Source organism: Raphanus sativus, chromosome 3, assembly GCF_000801105.2.
Source record: "Raphanus sativus cultivar WK10039 chromosome 3, ASM80110v3, whole genome shotgun sequence".
Classification (NCBI taxonomy): domain Eukaryota; kingdom Viridiplantae; phylum Streptophyta; class Magnoliopsida; order Brassicales; family Brassicaceae; genus Raphanus; species Raphanus sativus.
Genome location: NC_079513.1, coordinates 26294359 through 26308650, shown reverse-complemented (window position 1 = coordinate 26308650; position 14292 = coordinate 26294359). Strand labels below are relative to the sequence as shown.

At 37.3% G+C, this 14292-nt stretch overlaps 4 protein-coding genes across 4 annotated transcripts; 2 read left to right on the top strand and 2 right to left on the bottom strand.

Moving 5' to 3' along the window:
* The first annotated feature begins 114 nt into the window (after positions 1 to 114).
* LOC108844407 (glycosyltransferase BC10) lies at positions 115 to 3514 on the top strand. Its single transcript, XM_018617664.2, has 2 exons — positions 115 to 981; positions 1092 to 3514. The coding sequence occupies exons 1-2, from the start codon at positions 463 to 465 to the stop codon at positions 1728 to 1730; spliced, it is 1158 nt and encodes a 385-aa protein (XP_018473166.2). The 5' UTR covers positions 115 to 462; the 3' UTR covers positions 1731 to 3514.
* Positions 3515 to 4465: 951 nt separating this feature from the next.
* LOC108847864 (50S ribosomal protein L19, chloroplastic) lies at positions 4466 to 6270 on the top strand. The gene is made up of 5 exons (XM_018621223.2): positions 4466 to 4764; positions 5259 to 5399; positions 5479 to 5565; positions 5681 to 5814; positions 5972 to 6270. Exons 1-5 carry the CDS (start codon positions 4546 to 4548, stop codon positions 6075 to 6077), a joined length of 687 nt encoding a protein of 228 aa, XP_018476725.2. The 5' UTR covers positions 4466 to 4545; the 3' UTR covers positions 6078 to 6270.
* A 71-nt stretch (positions 6271 to 6341) lies between these two features.
* Positions 6342 to 7727, bottom strand: LOC108847866 (OVARIAN TUMOR DOMAIN-containing deubiquitinating enzyme 9). Its single transcript, XM_018621225.2, has 6 exons — positions 7519 to 7727; positions 7367 to 7421; positions 7207 to 7281; positions 6947 to 7105; positions 6712 to 6850; positions 6342 to 6621 (listed from the first exon to the last, which is right to left on the bottom strand). Exons 1-6 carry the CDS (start codon positions 7551 to 7553, stop codon positions 6458 to 6460), a joined length of 627 nt encoding a protein of 208 aa, XP_018476727.2. The 5' UTR covers positions 7554 to 7727; the 3' UTR covers positions 6342 to 6457.
* Positions 7728 to 7876: 149 nt separating this feature from the next.
* On the bottom strand, positions 7877 to 9482 carry LOC108847865 (NADH dehydrogenase [ubiquinone] iron-sulfur protein 7, mitochondrial). Its single transcript, XM_018621224.2, has 2 exons — positions 9007 to 9482; positions 7877 to 8337 (listed from the first exon to the last, which is right to left on the bottom strand). Exons 1-2 carry the CDS (start codon positions 9435 to 9437, stop codon positions 8103 to 8105), a joined length of 666 nt encoding a protein of 221 aa, XP_018476726.2. The 5' UTR covers positions 9438 to 9482; the 3' UTR covers positions 7877 to 8102.
* Between the last annotated feature and the right edge of the window lie 4810 nt (positions 9483 to 14292).

Below are 14292 nucleotides of genomic sequence, written 5' to 3'. Positions count from 1 at the left end.
ATATTCGTCAACAAATAAAAATAAAATAATCGTTTATATATTTCAAACCACGAAAACAGACAGCCGTCAACGCAAAAAGACCAAACCGTTTCACTTTTACTTTTTTTTTGAGCAACTCACTTTTACTTTTCAAAGTCTGTCTTCTCGATTCTATCATCTCTCTCAAAGCTTGACAGATCCCTAACTTCTCAGTGATTTTCCTCTTAACCTTCACACTATTTGATTCTTTTGATTTTTCTTTTTCCTGTAAACTCGAGACGTGGACTATCCTCCACCTAGTTTTCATCAACTAAGATCAATTCTCCGACGCCTGCAAAGGTGGTCGCTCTTTGCCTATTCCGGGTGAAGAAATAGCGATTGAATTTGAGATCTGAGTAAATTAGGATCAACGAGTTTGGATTTGCCTTAAGTGTTTAGACTACTTGTATAGTGTGCGTAGATTGATAATAGTGTGTTCAAAGGATGCAGATTATCTCTAGGGTTGTACAGTTGGAAGAAGGTAAAGAGAACGGAATCTCGGTTAGGACAGGACAGTACAAGTCATTTAGACCGAAACTGCTTCTTCTCCTAGGTCTTTTTCTTGCTGTTGTCGTCACCATCTTCATCATTAGTGTCTCCGCAGTCAAGTATACTGGACTACAAAATGTAGTAACCACCTTTGTGCCGTGCCGCGAAGACGGACCAAACAGTTTAAGTAAATTGATACGACAACCTCCTTCTGCTCTGATGCACAGCATGACCGATGAGGAGCTTCTCTGGCGTGCCTCTTTCCGGCCTGAGAGAAAAGGTTATCCGTTTAAAAGGGTTCCAAAGATCGCGTTTATGTTTCTGACCAAAGGCCCCTTGCCGCTCGCTTCCCTCTGGGAGAGGTTCTTGAAGGGTCACAAGGGGCTTTACTCTGTTTACGTTCATCCTGATCCGTCTTTTACAGCTAAGTTTCCAGCTGATTCTGTTTTCTACAAGAGGCAGATACCAAGTCACGTACGGTTCTCACGAGTCTCTTTCTGTTTCATGTATTTGATCTTATTGTTTTTTTTTTTTTTTTGAATTGATCTTATTGTTAATTTTGATATGTACACATCATTGCTCAGGTTGCGGAATGGGGGAGAATGAGCATGTGCGATGCAGAGAAGCGGCTTCTCGCAAACGCGCTTCTCGACATCTCCAACGAATGGTTTGTCCTCGTCTCGGAGTCATGCATCCCTCTCTACAACTTCACAACGATCTACACCTACTTAAGCCGATCACACCACAGCTTCATCGGTGCTTTCGACGAGCCTGGACCCTACGGTCGAGGCCGATACAACGAGAACATGGAGCCCGAAGTTCCCATCGCCAAGTGGCGAAAAGGGTCTCAGTGGTTTGAGGTGGACCGAGACCTGGCAGCGACCATCGTCGAAGACACGTTGTATTACTCTAAATTCTTAGAGTTTTGTAGGCCTGCTTGCTATTCGGACGAGCATTATTTCCCCACGATGCTGACTATCGAGAAACCGACGGCGTTGGCTAACCGGAGCGTGACGTGGACGGACTGGTCTAGAGGAGGGCCTCACCCGGCTACGTTCGGGGAATCAGACGTTACGGAGAATTTTTTTGAAAAGATATTTGATGGTACGAACTGCACTTACAATGGTCGTGACACTTCCATGTGTTATCTATTTGCGAGGAAGTTTGCTCCTAGTGCTTTAGAGCCGTTGCTTCGCATTGCTCCCAAGATTATGGGGTTTTAGAGATTTTACGCCAATATCGTTTTATTTTGTTTGTTTTTTATACAAGTTTTGGAAGCTAAGCATTTGTGTTTGGGCATAAAACCATAGATAATAGGACAAAGACTGTGAGGCTCTTGTCTCCAACTCGTCTCCTTATAATTCTTAGAAGCTAGAAGTAAGTTGCTCACCGACCAAGGTTTTGTTTGGTTTGAATATGAATACTTTAATTACTTTGTGCAAAAGTGGGCAATGGGAACAGAACACAGCCAGGTGTAGACACACTTTTACACCTACGGAAACCTCTCGAACACAAAAGACTGCCAACTTCTACAATCTGTCTTTCTCTTAAATAAAAACAGTTCAATGGGCAAATTCATTAAAAGTTGTTTAAAAAGGTTTCAGCAGGCTAATGTTTATTTTATTTGGATGCAGAAAGAATGCAATAATGGTGTATTTGTTTATTTCTTATTGATTACCACCGCGTATAACCTATGGTTTATTGGAATGAAGAAATTCAGAATAATCCACCAACTTATTGAAAAGCTAATGAAGAAAGTAGTGTTTGTCCTTCTTCAAACTGATGTTCACCACACACACAAATAGGAAGGATAAATGTTTCATCTATTCAACTAATCTTTCGCATTTGATTCAAAAGGTTGACAAATCAAATCCTATACGTTTTTAAATGCTGTTTTTGCTTTGAAAAAAATGGTAACTATGGAGAATTCGTTATTAATACCCTAATCACAAAAACAGAATACATAGTTACCAAGTTTTTCAAAATTCCCCGAAAAGTAATGAGAAATCAACATTGGTTGGAGAAATTAAGGACTGCCTATTCCTTAGACATGTATTCTACGTAATCAAAAGGCACTTTAGCACTAAACCGTGTTACACCATCATTTACAATGTGATTCCCACTCTCTCCATCTTTGGCCGTTTCCTATACGGAACCGCGTGATTTAGAAGAAAAAAAAATATTTTTCACGCGCCAAACCATCACATTCTCACGGTCTCACGGTCTCACCGACCGTTGTGCCTTTTTGTTTGAGCTGAAGAGTTTAGATGCACGCGCCTCGGTGAGCATTTCAAAAGACAGCAAATTACGTTAGAACGGCGCCGTTACGAAGAGATGATGGATGACCTGTCGAAATCTCAGTAAACACGCTGGAAGAATATATACCGTTCGATCGTCACGATTCGAGGGACCCGCAGGTGGACCAGCTGTAATTGCAGGATTTCTAGCGCTGGAAAAATCCGGTTACCTAAACCAAGCTAAACCGGACAGCTCCGCGTATGCTCAACCCCTTTATATACGCCGCATCACTTGAGCTAATATTCACAAAAACCTTCAGAGCTTTAAAACATTTCGAAATAACAAAAACCCTAGCCTCCCTCCCTTCTGCTCTCTACAGAACTCTGAAATGGCGATCTCTAAGGCTTCCATTGTTGCTCTCGTCGCGGTGATCGTCTCCGTCGTCGCTACCGTCGCTTCGGCTCAGTCTGAGTCTCCGGCGCCGAGCCCTACTTCCGGATCTGGTGCCTTCTCTCCGTCCATCGTCTCAGCTGGTGTTGCAGCCGTGGCGGCTCTTGTTTTCGGCTCTGCTCTTCGGATCTAAGTCCTTGTTGTGATGGTTGATTCGTACAGAGATATTGTTTTTGGGAAAATTTTATAGCGTTTATTGATGATAGTCTCCGTGTGTATTCCGGAGCTATAGATCTCTCTTTCTTTCTATTGTGGTTTTCTGATTTCTATACCGATTTTGCGATATTTTTATTATGATATATGATTCTATTCTATTTTATGGATGTTTCTCTGCTTACGATACGATACGAACTTTGTTTTACAAATCACACGATCGAAACTTAACTAGCAAAATTGATTATAATCTAAAGATAAGTATAATGTGACTACTACTAGTTGGATTAATTTGAACCGAATTATCTTTGGTGGAAACTGAATAAGAATATATGATCTAAAAGCTAAACTTAATGCGTAAATACAAAAATTAAAAATTGAAGACATAAACCATGTGATTATGAAAATCACTACGTACTACCGGTTTTACATTCAAAAGATTGTAACTCTCCAATGTTCAATAGCTGATGGTGGTGCAAGGTTCAGATTTTGCTTTGAGCTAGCAACATCCGGCTTTTAAAATTTCATATAGTTTCAGTCTTTCAGAATTAGTCAGAACTACAGTACCCACTTGGTGAAATGAATCCGACATTGTTTTGAAATGTGCGGGTCGATTGGTAAGGAAAAAGCATATGTGCGTGTGAAATCAATTTAAGAATGAGAGACTTTAAGCTTCAGAAACGTGTTTCTGTTGTTCTCATTACAAGACAAGACAGCAAAGAAACCGTTATTAACGGATTCAACGTTTCCTTTATGGAATTGAGGGGAAAAAAGTTAGGGGATTTATTTGATGATAGGCACATAGTTGATGACTTTTCTCTTTGAAGAAAAATCAGAAACCATTTTTTTTTTGTCCAGACGGTGAAGAATAATAAACTGTTGATAAGTTGTACATTTAACATTTAGATGTGATAAAGATAAACTATGACGTGTTGTAATTGCTAACTAATGTGATTTGATCACTCTATGGTTCTATAAACAATCAGTCAGTCAGGGCACAGAAAATTACTAATGAAGAGAGAAATAAAAGTAGAGGGTTCATTTGGCGTAAAACATAAAACATCAGGGGTCAAAATGCAAATTACCAATAAAGAAAAGAAGGCCTGAAGAAGATGGGCGAGGGTTTTTGTAGGTTTCTGAAACTCCGCTGTAAACCTTCAGGGCATTCAGATCGAATCCTCTCTTTGCGGGAGAAAAATGCAATCGATTCGTAGCAGTACAAGGTTGCTCCAGAGGAACCGCTTCTCCATCTCCAACACTCTCCCTCGTTTCACTTCTTCTTCTCCAAGCTGGTCTGATGATAATGAGTCGAGGAGGCTAGGAGGAGGGTTTGATTCATTCCGTTCCACCAGAGCCTTCGATTCGCCAGCAGCGTCGTATCTCATTAGCTCGTTGACAAAGGCCGCTTCTTTACCTGTAAGCTCGTCTTCAGCTAATGTTTATTGATCTTCTTCTCGGAATGTAGAAATGTAGAGAGGATGATTAGTTGCCAATAGAGATCTAATTATCAAATGGTTTGTAAACTAGTAGAAAAGGAAGAAACTTTGATACTGGGTTAGGGGTCTTGCTGAACACTTATGAGTAGTCTCCTCTAGCCGCTAGATTCTTAAGAGTGTAGCTTTTGATCGCTATGGTAGAGTCACAAAATAAGTAATTGGTGATCATTAGGTGAAATTGCAAAAGAATATAACCCAAAATTATCGACTTTTTGTTTGCCTTCTTAAGCTTATTTGGGCTATTTTCTGTTTCTCCCTTATCTCGTTTGATAGTTAAAAAGTTGTATGCTTTCACAAATTGTTTCTGCTTTTGTGGATTTTTGGGTCACATTGACATGTATGTATATTAGGCTTCTTCGAGTTTGAGTCACGCTCTTGACTTTTTTAATGGTGATTGGGAATAATGTTTGGCAGAGACAAAACTTTGCGTATTCATCGAGGTGCTTTTCCACCGTTGGGGAGTCTGTTCCTCAAGGGTTTCCTGTGTCAGCTCCTGATGCGCCTCCAAGAATTAAGTTCAAGAGGCTTGATAAAACCGCCAAGCATATCATGCAGGTACAGCTCCAACTTTGACGACTGTGTCATGTATAAATAAATAAGTGTCATGTTTACAGAATGTCACAATCTTGTGCAGATTGTAGACAAGGAGGCTGTGGAGGAAGTGAGAACTAGTAGAGAGATACCGGAGATAAGGCCCGGTTACATTGTGCAGCTTAAAGTGGTAACCAGATTTGTATTTTATTGTTCTTGGAGAATAGGATCAAAATAACTTTATATCTTCGAAAGGATCAAAACATTTCATTGCCTTTGTTGAATTTAACTTTTGTTTGAAACAGGAAGTGCCTGAGAACAAGAGGCGTGTTTCAATCGTAAAAGGAATTGTGATAGCAAGGCGTAATGCTGGTCTTAACTCTACGTTTAGGATTAGAAGGCTTGTGGCTGGAGTGGGAGTCGAATCCATGTTCCCTTTGTAAGTATTTTCAAACCTTTTGACTTCTTCTCTCCCTTGTCTCTTTTTAGGCTAAAGGCAAAGAATGGATTTACGTTTCTTAGAGCCTCATATAGCATGGGCTCGTTTGTATGAGAAAAGCTAGTGATATCTGAGTGGGGGTGTGTTTTGATGACAGGTATTCTCCAAACCTGAGGGAGATTAAGGTGTTGGACAAGAAGAGGGTAAGAAGAGCGAAACTCTACTACCTCAGGGACAAGATGAATGCTCTCAAAAAGCATTAGCACCTGAATAATCATTACCCCAAAAAAAAAAGAGAGAGAGAACTCTGTACTCTTAAACAAAATCTTTGAGTGTTTTTCTTTAATGATGCCTTAGCATTAAGTCATATATTGGACTGTGTAATGTTATGAATAATGATGGATCCAGCTTTTGATCAAAAAAAAAAGAAAAGAAAAATGGGGTGTTTATTTTCTATGTATGTTCCAATAAGTGCCTTCTGTTATCGTCATTCAAAAGATTGCGTAGCTCATTGTCAACAGTCAAAGCAGCAAAGTTATGCTCTGTAAACCCTTTTTTTTGTCTCGTTTACATTTTTGTTTCCCAAATGAAAAACAACCTCTATCTACCAACAAATCAAGGGAACGGTAAAGGTATCTTGTAGCTATTTATTCTTCCTTTGGTTTCTGTCCTTGTTCTTCTTCATCTTCTCCTTGTTCTTGTCCTTGTCATTCTCATTCCTCCCTTGTGGCTCCATGTCACTCTTATTCGTATTCTTGTTCTTACTCTTCCCCGGAAGCTCCAAGGGAGCAGCATCGGTCTCTGAACCTGAAACAACCAACAATAAAGAATAAGACTCAAAGGGAGAAGAAAGATTAATCAGGGTATGCTCTAGAGAACAAGAAGAAAGTGAAGAACCTTTTAAGTAGATGGAGTTGTAATGGACCCCAGCCAAATAGCTCAAGTAAACAACCCTCTCGAGTGTCAAAGACTTGGGAACAATCTCCATGGAATCTACTTCTTTCTCCGATGTAATGACTACTATCTTCACCCCAAACTGCATAATAGCCAATACTCGAGTTCATTAAAAAACTAAAACGAGCGAGGAGAACTAAAAAGTCAAAAAGTGAAGAGATTATTATAGAAGTTAAACCGTATCAGCAGCCGCCTGCAACGTGACGCTATCACCCCACACACCGTTCTTTGACATGTTCTTGACATACTCGGAGTAATCCTTGGGAAGTTCGTTTGTTCTCTTTTTACTCGAGTCCATCTCAACAAACTCTCTGTAAATTTTTGGACAAGTTTTAAGCTGAAAAAAATAAGTTCATATAACATCACAAAGAGTCAGTCCAATGTTAAAAAAAAAAAAAAGTTAAAAAAAGTTTCAAAAGATTGATGATTGATTGATACCTGTTTAACTATTCTTTCTCGAACTTTCTCATGATGCTCTGGACACCTGAAGAGCTGATCCGCTAAAGAGCTAAACTGTAAAACAGAATTCACAAACATTATATCATGAGAAAGCTGATGATGATGATTGAGGGATTTAGAAAACGGTGATTGTATTTACCTGGCAATTTCCATCACTTTTGATCTTCGTCTCGATGAAACCTTCCCACTCTAATCTGGAAAATCCATGGAGATAATAAAAGATTTTTAAATAGTAAACTGACGATTGATTAAGCAAGCAAGATTAAAAAGAAGAATCGCCGATCGTTTTACCTAGAAGCAAGTCTTTTCTTGTGATCGTTAGACATTGCTTTTCTCAGTGAAGATGGGGATCGATTACTGATTGTTAACAAACACTGTAGCGCTGGGCTCGAAGATCTTTCTCGGGAAAAATTTAGAGCGGCCGACTGGTTGGTATTTATAGTTTTTTTCTATATTACCGGAAAAGTTGTGTGCGTTCAGTTTTTATCGTTAGGGCTGTTATGGGCCTAACGCTAACGGCCCTATTAATAAAATAAAATAAACGGGCTGTTGTGTTATAAAAAAAATACAAAAAATAAACGGGCTGCTTCTTAGGCCCACTGGCTCGTCTCTATGAATATAATACATTCTGTGCGAATAATTTAACAAGAATCAGAAGAATCATATGACAAAAAAAAAGAACAGACAACAGAATCTTATATTTGTTTAAGTTTTCACAAATAAATTGGGAAGTTCACTCCTTTACAGGGGAATCTCCACGACAAAGAAACATTTGCATTGAAACGTCCACGTTTTATATTAGCCCCAAGCTTTTTGGTAACATTCGTCTGAAAACAAAACTCGCTTTGGCATTGGTAAAGAAGGAGGATTTTGATTCACTTGTTCCACCAGTGTAAGAAATCTTTGCGCCTGTTGATTTTCTTCTGAAGCTGGAGGAGCCCATAGAGCAAAGCCTCAGCTGTTGGAGGGCACCCAGGGACGTATATGTCCACTGGCACAATTCTGTCACAGCCTCGAACCACAGAGTACGAGTAGTGGTAGTAACCACCTCCGTTGGCGCAGCTTCCCATCGATATCACCCACCTTGGCTCCGGCATTTGGTCATACACCCTGTCTCATTGTTTTCCAGATATTAGAAACTACGAACTTCTCCAAACAGGTTAAACAAGAAGAGCAGCTTTAGAAAACATATTTTTGAGTTGATACATATAAACTACTTCTCTCATTTCTCTACAGATTCAAGACTGATTCTGTGAGTGCATTGAAGAGAAAGAGTTTTACACTTAAATACTAGTTCGATCACCAATAGATTATTCATGCATTTGGTCATAAACCCCCGTGCCATTGTTTCCAGATATTAGAATCTAGGAACTTCTCCAAACAGGATACACAAGACAGCAGCTTTTAAAAAAAACATCTAGATAGACTACTCAAATTCTGCCGGATCCAAGACTGATAGGTTATTCAACATGATAACTGATCTAGTGAAATGCATCTAATTTTGCTCGTCTCTAAGTGATAGATGTTTTGAGGTCGGCTTGGGATATTTGATAATGGGATAAACTTAGAACATAACCTTTAAATAATCAGAGATGATCCACATATACACTTCCCTCAATTCTACCAGACAGACACAAAAGGCAATTCAAAGTGAACCTATCTCTCTCTGCACACTGCTAGATTCTTCGCCACAAGAACTAACATATACCAATTCATCTCAGATAACTCCAACAATCACAATCACAGTCTCCTGAAATGGAGAGAGAGAGAGGCTCGTACTTGCGAAGAGCAGGAGCCATCTTGTTAGTAAGCGTCCCGGCGACAATCATACAATCGGACTGGCGAGGACTAGGCCTGAAGATGATACCGAACCGATCCAGATCGTAGCGAGCAGCACCGGTGTGCATCATTTCCACGGCGCAGCACGCGAGGCCGAAGGTCATGGGCCAGATCGATCCCCTGCGAGCCCAGTTCATGAGATCGTCGACTTTCGAGATCACGAACTCCGCCGTCTTCGAGAGACCCGGCGGAGGCGGCGAGGCGGAAGGAGGAGGACCACCTGGTCTGGTGTAGGAAGCCGGCGATGTCGAGGGGGAGAGAGCGGGTGGGGATGTGTGGATGTGAGAGACCGCGGCGGCGGCTGCGCGTTGGGATTGGGATTGGAGGAGGAGAGGGAGTCGCGTGGCGGTGTTGCGCGTGATCATGGCCATATTTTTTTTTTGTTGTCTCCTCTCGTCGTGGAGTTGTCACTATAACAAGCAGGTTGATAAACTATTTATATTACCCATCTTTTTCACCCTCTTTTTTTTTTTACTTTTTACAGTAATTTAAAATTGTTTTGGTTTAGTTTAAGACTATTAGATTAATATATAAGGATAATTTGTAGACTACCCTATTTAAAATTGTAAATTTGAAAAATACACTATTAATAATAATATTTTGCCAACTACATTTTTTTATGTGTTATAAAACTCTTTTGCCTTTATTTAAATTTTAAATTCAAAACGTTTTAATAGTAAAGCTCGAAATTATTTGTATTATAGTTATTTTGAGATAATTAAATTATAATTATATATGGTTGACCATTAAAATACTTATAATGGTATCTCTAAGACATATCTTATATTATAAAGATTATTTTAAATTATAAAAAATCATCAAACTCCAAAATTACATGTTGACACGATTGTATATTCCTATTTAAATTTAAATATAAAAAGGAATTACACTGATTAAAAATGTACGAAAATTAAGAAGTTTTAAAACAAAAAAAAATATTAAATTCTATAGTTTTTTGTTGTATAACTTAAAACAAAACACAGAAATCATTATGTTTTTTTGTTCTATTTCTATTAACTTGTTCTTTAAATATTCAAATTATTATACTCTTAGTTAGGTTAATTAATAACTTCACTTATACATAAGTATAGTTATCAAAAAAATAAAATACGGTGTAGTTTTTAAAATATATTCTCATTTGATGGCATTTTCCAAATTTTCCCTAATATACATTTTTTGTCCATTCGCCAAAATCTTGATCAAATAGATTTAAGACCAATAGATTAGATATATGCTTCTCTAATGCACAGTCATTGGATATACTAGCTCATAGTGTAATTGATGCAGTTACTGGATAGTTTTGCTGGTACTCTAAACTATGGGTCAGGAGAAATAGGGATCAAGAGGAAACCAGCAGGCAGCAGGTGCATGAACATGTTATCCAGGTCACGTATTACTTATCACGTGGTCAATTGGGTAATTAGTCAAGGTGAAGTAATCAAAGATGCAGACACACTGCTACAACTGGAAAATCATTCAGAGATTGAGATATAACGGGCAAGGATAAGTTCAATTATTGGGCTTTGTTGTTTTCATCATTGCATTGCTCTGTCAGTTTTAATGGGCCTTTCTCTGCTCCTTGTGAGCTTTTATCACATTAGTTATATTTTCAAAACTTCAGAGATGATGGAGTTTGGGTTCCTTGAACTTATCCTTGTTATATCTCAATCTCTAAATCGCTACCAGTTGTAGCAGTGTGTCTGCATCTCTGATTACTTCACCTTGACTAATTACCCAATTGACCACGTGATAAGTAATGGGCCTTTCTCTGCACTTTTGTGAGCTTTTATCCCATTAATTATATTTTTCAAAATTTTAGAGATGACGGAGTTTGGGTTGTGGCACAATATTTCAAATGGTAAAATGAGTAAAATTTTGAAGTTGATGTAGCTTTTTGGCTGTGAAAACCGAAAAGGATACCTTGATATGCCTTTGATGAAATGAGATTTCAAGATTGGTTCTATAATATTCGTTGTGTGAATGAACCGCTATTTACAAAACAACAGCAACCTTCTTTTACGTAAGAACTAGCAACACACACAAGAAAAACAATCTCAGGAATAATCTAAATTTTGTATTGTTATTGGATTCACTTCGAGAAGTACGAATATTTTAATCTCGTCTTCTTTAAACTTGAAGTAATGGAAGTTTCTACGGATGGACACGTAGTTAACGTTTGTAACAACTTCCCTATAAGACAATAGCCATGATGTAATGAATTGGATTAAAAGCAAAGAAATGTCGCTAGATAATGTAAGAAACAAAACTAATGTAACTTTTGAATATGTTTTTTGGTGATATATTATACACAATTTCACTACAAAACAGCATGCTTCTTTCAGCGTGTGGACGTATCTATATACTACTATTTACTACACAAATATTGTCGGCGAAGATTTCGTGTAGAAGCATATGCATATCTACATAATGGGAAGATTCGTATATCAGATTGATGAGTGATGGTGCCGAGATGGAGACATCGACAAAATTATTTATTTATTTAATAATAACCAAATCTTAAGCTAAGCTTTAAATAAAGTTGAGTAATGGCGTCACACGTGCCCTCATTTAATCAGAAATTAGGGCAACATTTACTGTTGTCACTTAATTCATCTACAACCACTGCATGATTTCACATTAAAACTACATAGTCTTAAATGAAATCGGAAGTCTCCTCTCTATTTTAAATAAAAACAATATTCATACAAAACTATATGATATGCAAGGAAACTGCCTGGCATTTTAGAAGATAGTTAAAAATAATAATTATTTTTTGTTATCAGTAGTGTGACCGATAGATCGAAATCAAAAGACCCCATAAATAAATAACCGACTTTTATACTATATTCCTTAATTTGTCATCAACTATTTCAAATAATTATTTCCACGACTCCATCTCTATCACTTGAGAATGTTAAATTGTTAATCAAATAAAAATATATTATAATAGAAATTGAACATGTACTATAGAAAGAAGAAAAATGAACATACACTGAAATACATGATTTCCAAGTCTTCTAGGTGATCATTACATCATCTGATGATAGGAACGTATATATTAAACTGGTATCCTAAATGTAAAGATTAAGAAACATGTTTGGTGGGTTAATCATTAAAATATTTCCACGGAAAGCATATATAAGATAAAAAGAATTATATATAAAAACAAAAGCTGGTGATAAGACGCTAAGAATGCAATGGCACTAATATGCAATAATTACTTAGAAATGAGCTTTCATTTTGAATTCGTCACCCTTTTGAAACTTTAGATGTTAAATTAAGCAAACTTTTAAATGTGACTTAAGTTGTTGCGTTGCAATCAATCATATAATTTGAAAATAAGAATATAGAATATTAAAAATATCATAAGCACAACACAATGTGATTGAGAATCTTCCATCGAGTTTGTCATTACCACCATTCAAGTCAATACACGTTTGATAAAACAATGAACTTTAACTAGCACGATTAAAATAAATGAGTATTTATTACGCCGTAATAAAAGATTGTGTGCTTGCAATATCAATTAGTCAATGTATCCTACGTTTCCGAAAACGTAAATCGATCAATCAATCAAATGAAGCTTGCTACGAGATACGGATTCTTCCATTAAAATAACCTAATAGTACGGTTTTACATGTTTAAAAGCTGGAATCCCCATAAATCTTAGCTAAACAATACTCTCTCCGTTTCATTTTATTTGTCGTTCTATGATTATGCACACATATTAATAAAACATATGATTTTGTATATTCCTAAAATAAAAACATAATTACCTATACATCTAACCATATTTCAACAAATAGAAAAATAAACTAGAAAATCTTATTAATAAATTTTGCATTGAAATCCTAAAACGACACTTATTTTGAAACGAAAATTTTGCTCCACAACAACGCTTAAATCGAAACGGAGGAAGTACTATATTTCCAAATCATTAAAAACTGTTATAAATGTCTTTGTTTGTTTCTATATTTATGTCACGGTCAACTTAATTATGATGCTCAGATATGGAAAATGAATTAAAATAAAAGGAAATATGAAGATCGTGAAAATGAAAATTATAATTTTGACCAAAGAAAAAGGAAATTATAGAAAAGGAAATTTCAAAGTTTTGGCCAGATTTATAATTAAGCAAAAGGGACTTATGGTTTTATGTTCTTGTTGGGTGCAAATGACACATACCAACTCGACAAGAGAGCGACATGTGTGCTCTCACTCTCCAATGCAATGGCCCCCGTTTTTTTCCTATAGCAAAACCACACGGTGTTCATATTTCACAATAAGGGAGAAAGAAGACTAAACATAAAAGGAAAACACATCCAACGGCTGACGATTCATCATCCTGTCTCCTGGAAACACCGTGTCCCGTCTAAAACCAATTTAGTCATAAAGTCAAACAGTTCGCGGACTTTTTTTCTAAAACACGATTTTTTTTTGGCCCCTTTACTAATATATGTATTACTATCGCCCCTCCATTCGAAGATAGTTTTTCACTCTCTTCTTTTAACCCCACTTAATATTCATAAAGTTCTATAATAATTTTCTGATGTAGTTTTTTACTCCACTCTTAATATTCATAAATTCATAAGTTCCGACAGTTTTTTATTCCTCTTCTTTAAACTCCACTCTTAATCCACACAGTAATGAAGCAAGGTTCTCTCCTGGTGTTGACACATCAGACTTTTAAATCATTGTGGAGTTGCCATGTCAATAAATGAAAAAAGTTGGATTACCAGTCAAAACATTTCATTGTTTACACGTCATTCAAAATTATACACGTCAACTATCTATTCTCTGAACTCTATGTGTCTCACATATTCTTTAGTTTCATCATCCTCAAAAAACATTGTTCCATCTATATCCATGTATCATCCACCGGCGGCTCAAGACAAATGGTACTGACAAAACAATCAATTGAAAGTGGAGAAGAAAACGCTTGGTGTTGCAGAAAGTGTGGATAGTGACCTCATTTGCTCAGATATTAACGTTGGTGGCTTGGTACGGCTCATATGGTACCGGTGTGGATCTCCGGTGGATATATTCCAGCGTCGAGTGATGGTGAAGAGCGGAAGCTCCGACGTTGCTCTCTCCTCCACGTCTTGTTCCCGCTACATTAAACCGACAAGAGTAAAGATGACTTTATCACTCTATGGACAACAGATACAACGAACCCGGTGGTGATTAGTTTGCAAGTGGTACTGGTGGTGACGATCGGAGAGAATC

Excerpts from the sequence above, each read along its gene's own strand:
- LOC108844407 (XM_018617664.2), top strand. The coding sequence starts at position 463 with ATGCAGATTATCTCTAGGGTTGTACAGTTGGAAGAAGGTAAAGAGAAC. Across the intron at positions 982-1,091 it reads AGAGGCAGATACCAAGTCAC|GTTGCGGAATGGGGGAGAAT; the intron begins GTACGGTTCTCA and ends ATCATTGCTCAG.
- LOC108847864 (XM_018621223.2), top strand. The coding sequence starts at position 4,546 with ATGCAATCGATTCGTAGCAGTACAAGGTTGCTCCAGAGGAACCGCTTC. Across the intron at positions 4,765-5,258 it reads CAAAGGCCGCTTCTTTACCT|AGACAAAACTTTGCGTATTC; the intron begins GTAAGCTCGTCT and ends AATGTTTGGCAG. Across the intron at positions 5,566-5,680 it reads ACATTGTGCAGCTTAAAGTG|GAAGTGCCTGAGAACAAGAG; the intron begins GTAACCAGATTT and ends TGTTTGAAACAG.
- LOC108847866 (XM_018621225.2), bottom strand. The coding sequence starts at position 7,553 with ATGTCTAACGATCACAAGAAAAGACTTGCTTCTAG. Across the intron at positions 7,422-7,518 it reads AAGAAAAGACTTGCTTCTAG|ATTAGAGTGGGAAGGTTTCA; the intron begins GTAAAACGATCG and ends TGGATTTTCCAG. Across the intron at positions 7,282-7,366 it reads AAAGTGATGGAAATTGCCAG|TTTAGCTCTTTAGCGGATCA; the intron begins GTAAATACAATC and ends TCTGTTTTACAG.
- LOC108847865 (XM_018621224.2), bottom strand. The coding sequence starts at position 9,437 with ATGGCCATGATCACGCGCAACACCGCCACGCGACTCCCTCTCCTCCTC. Across the intron at positions 8,338-9,006 it reads ATGGCTCCTGCTCTTCGCAA|GGTGTATGACCAAATGCCGG; the intron begins GTACGAGCCTCT and ends ACAATGAGACAG.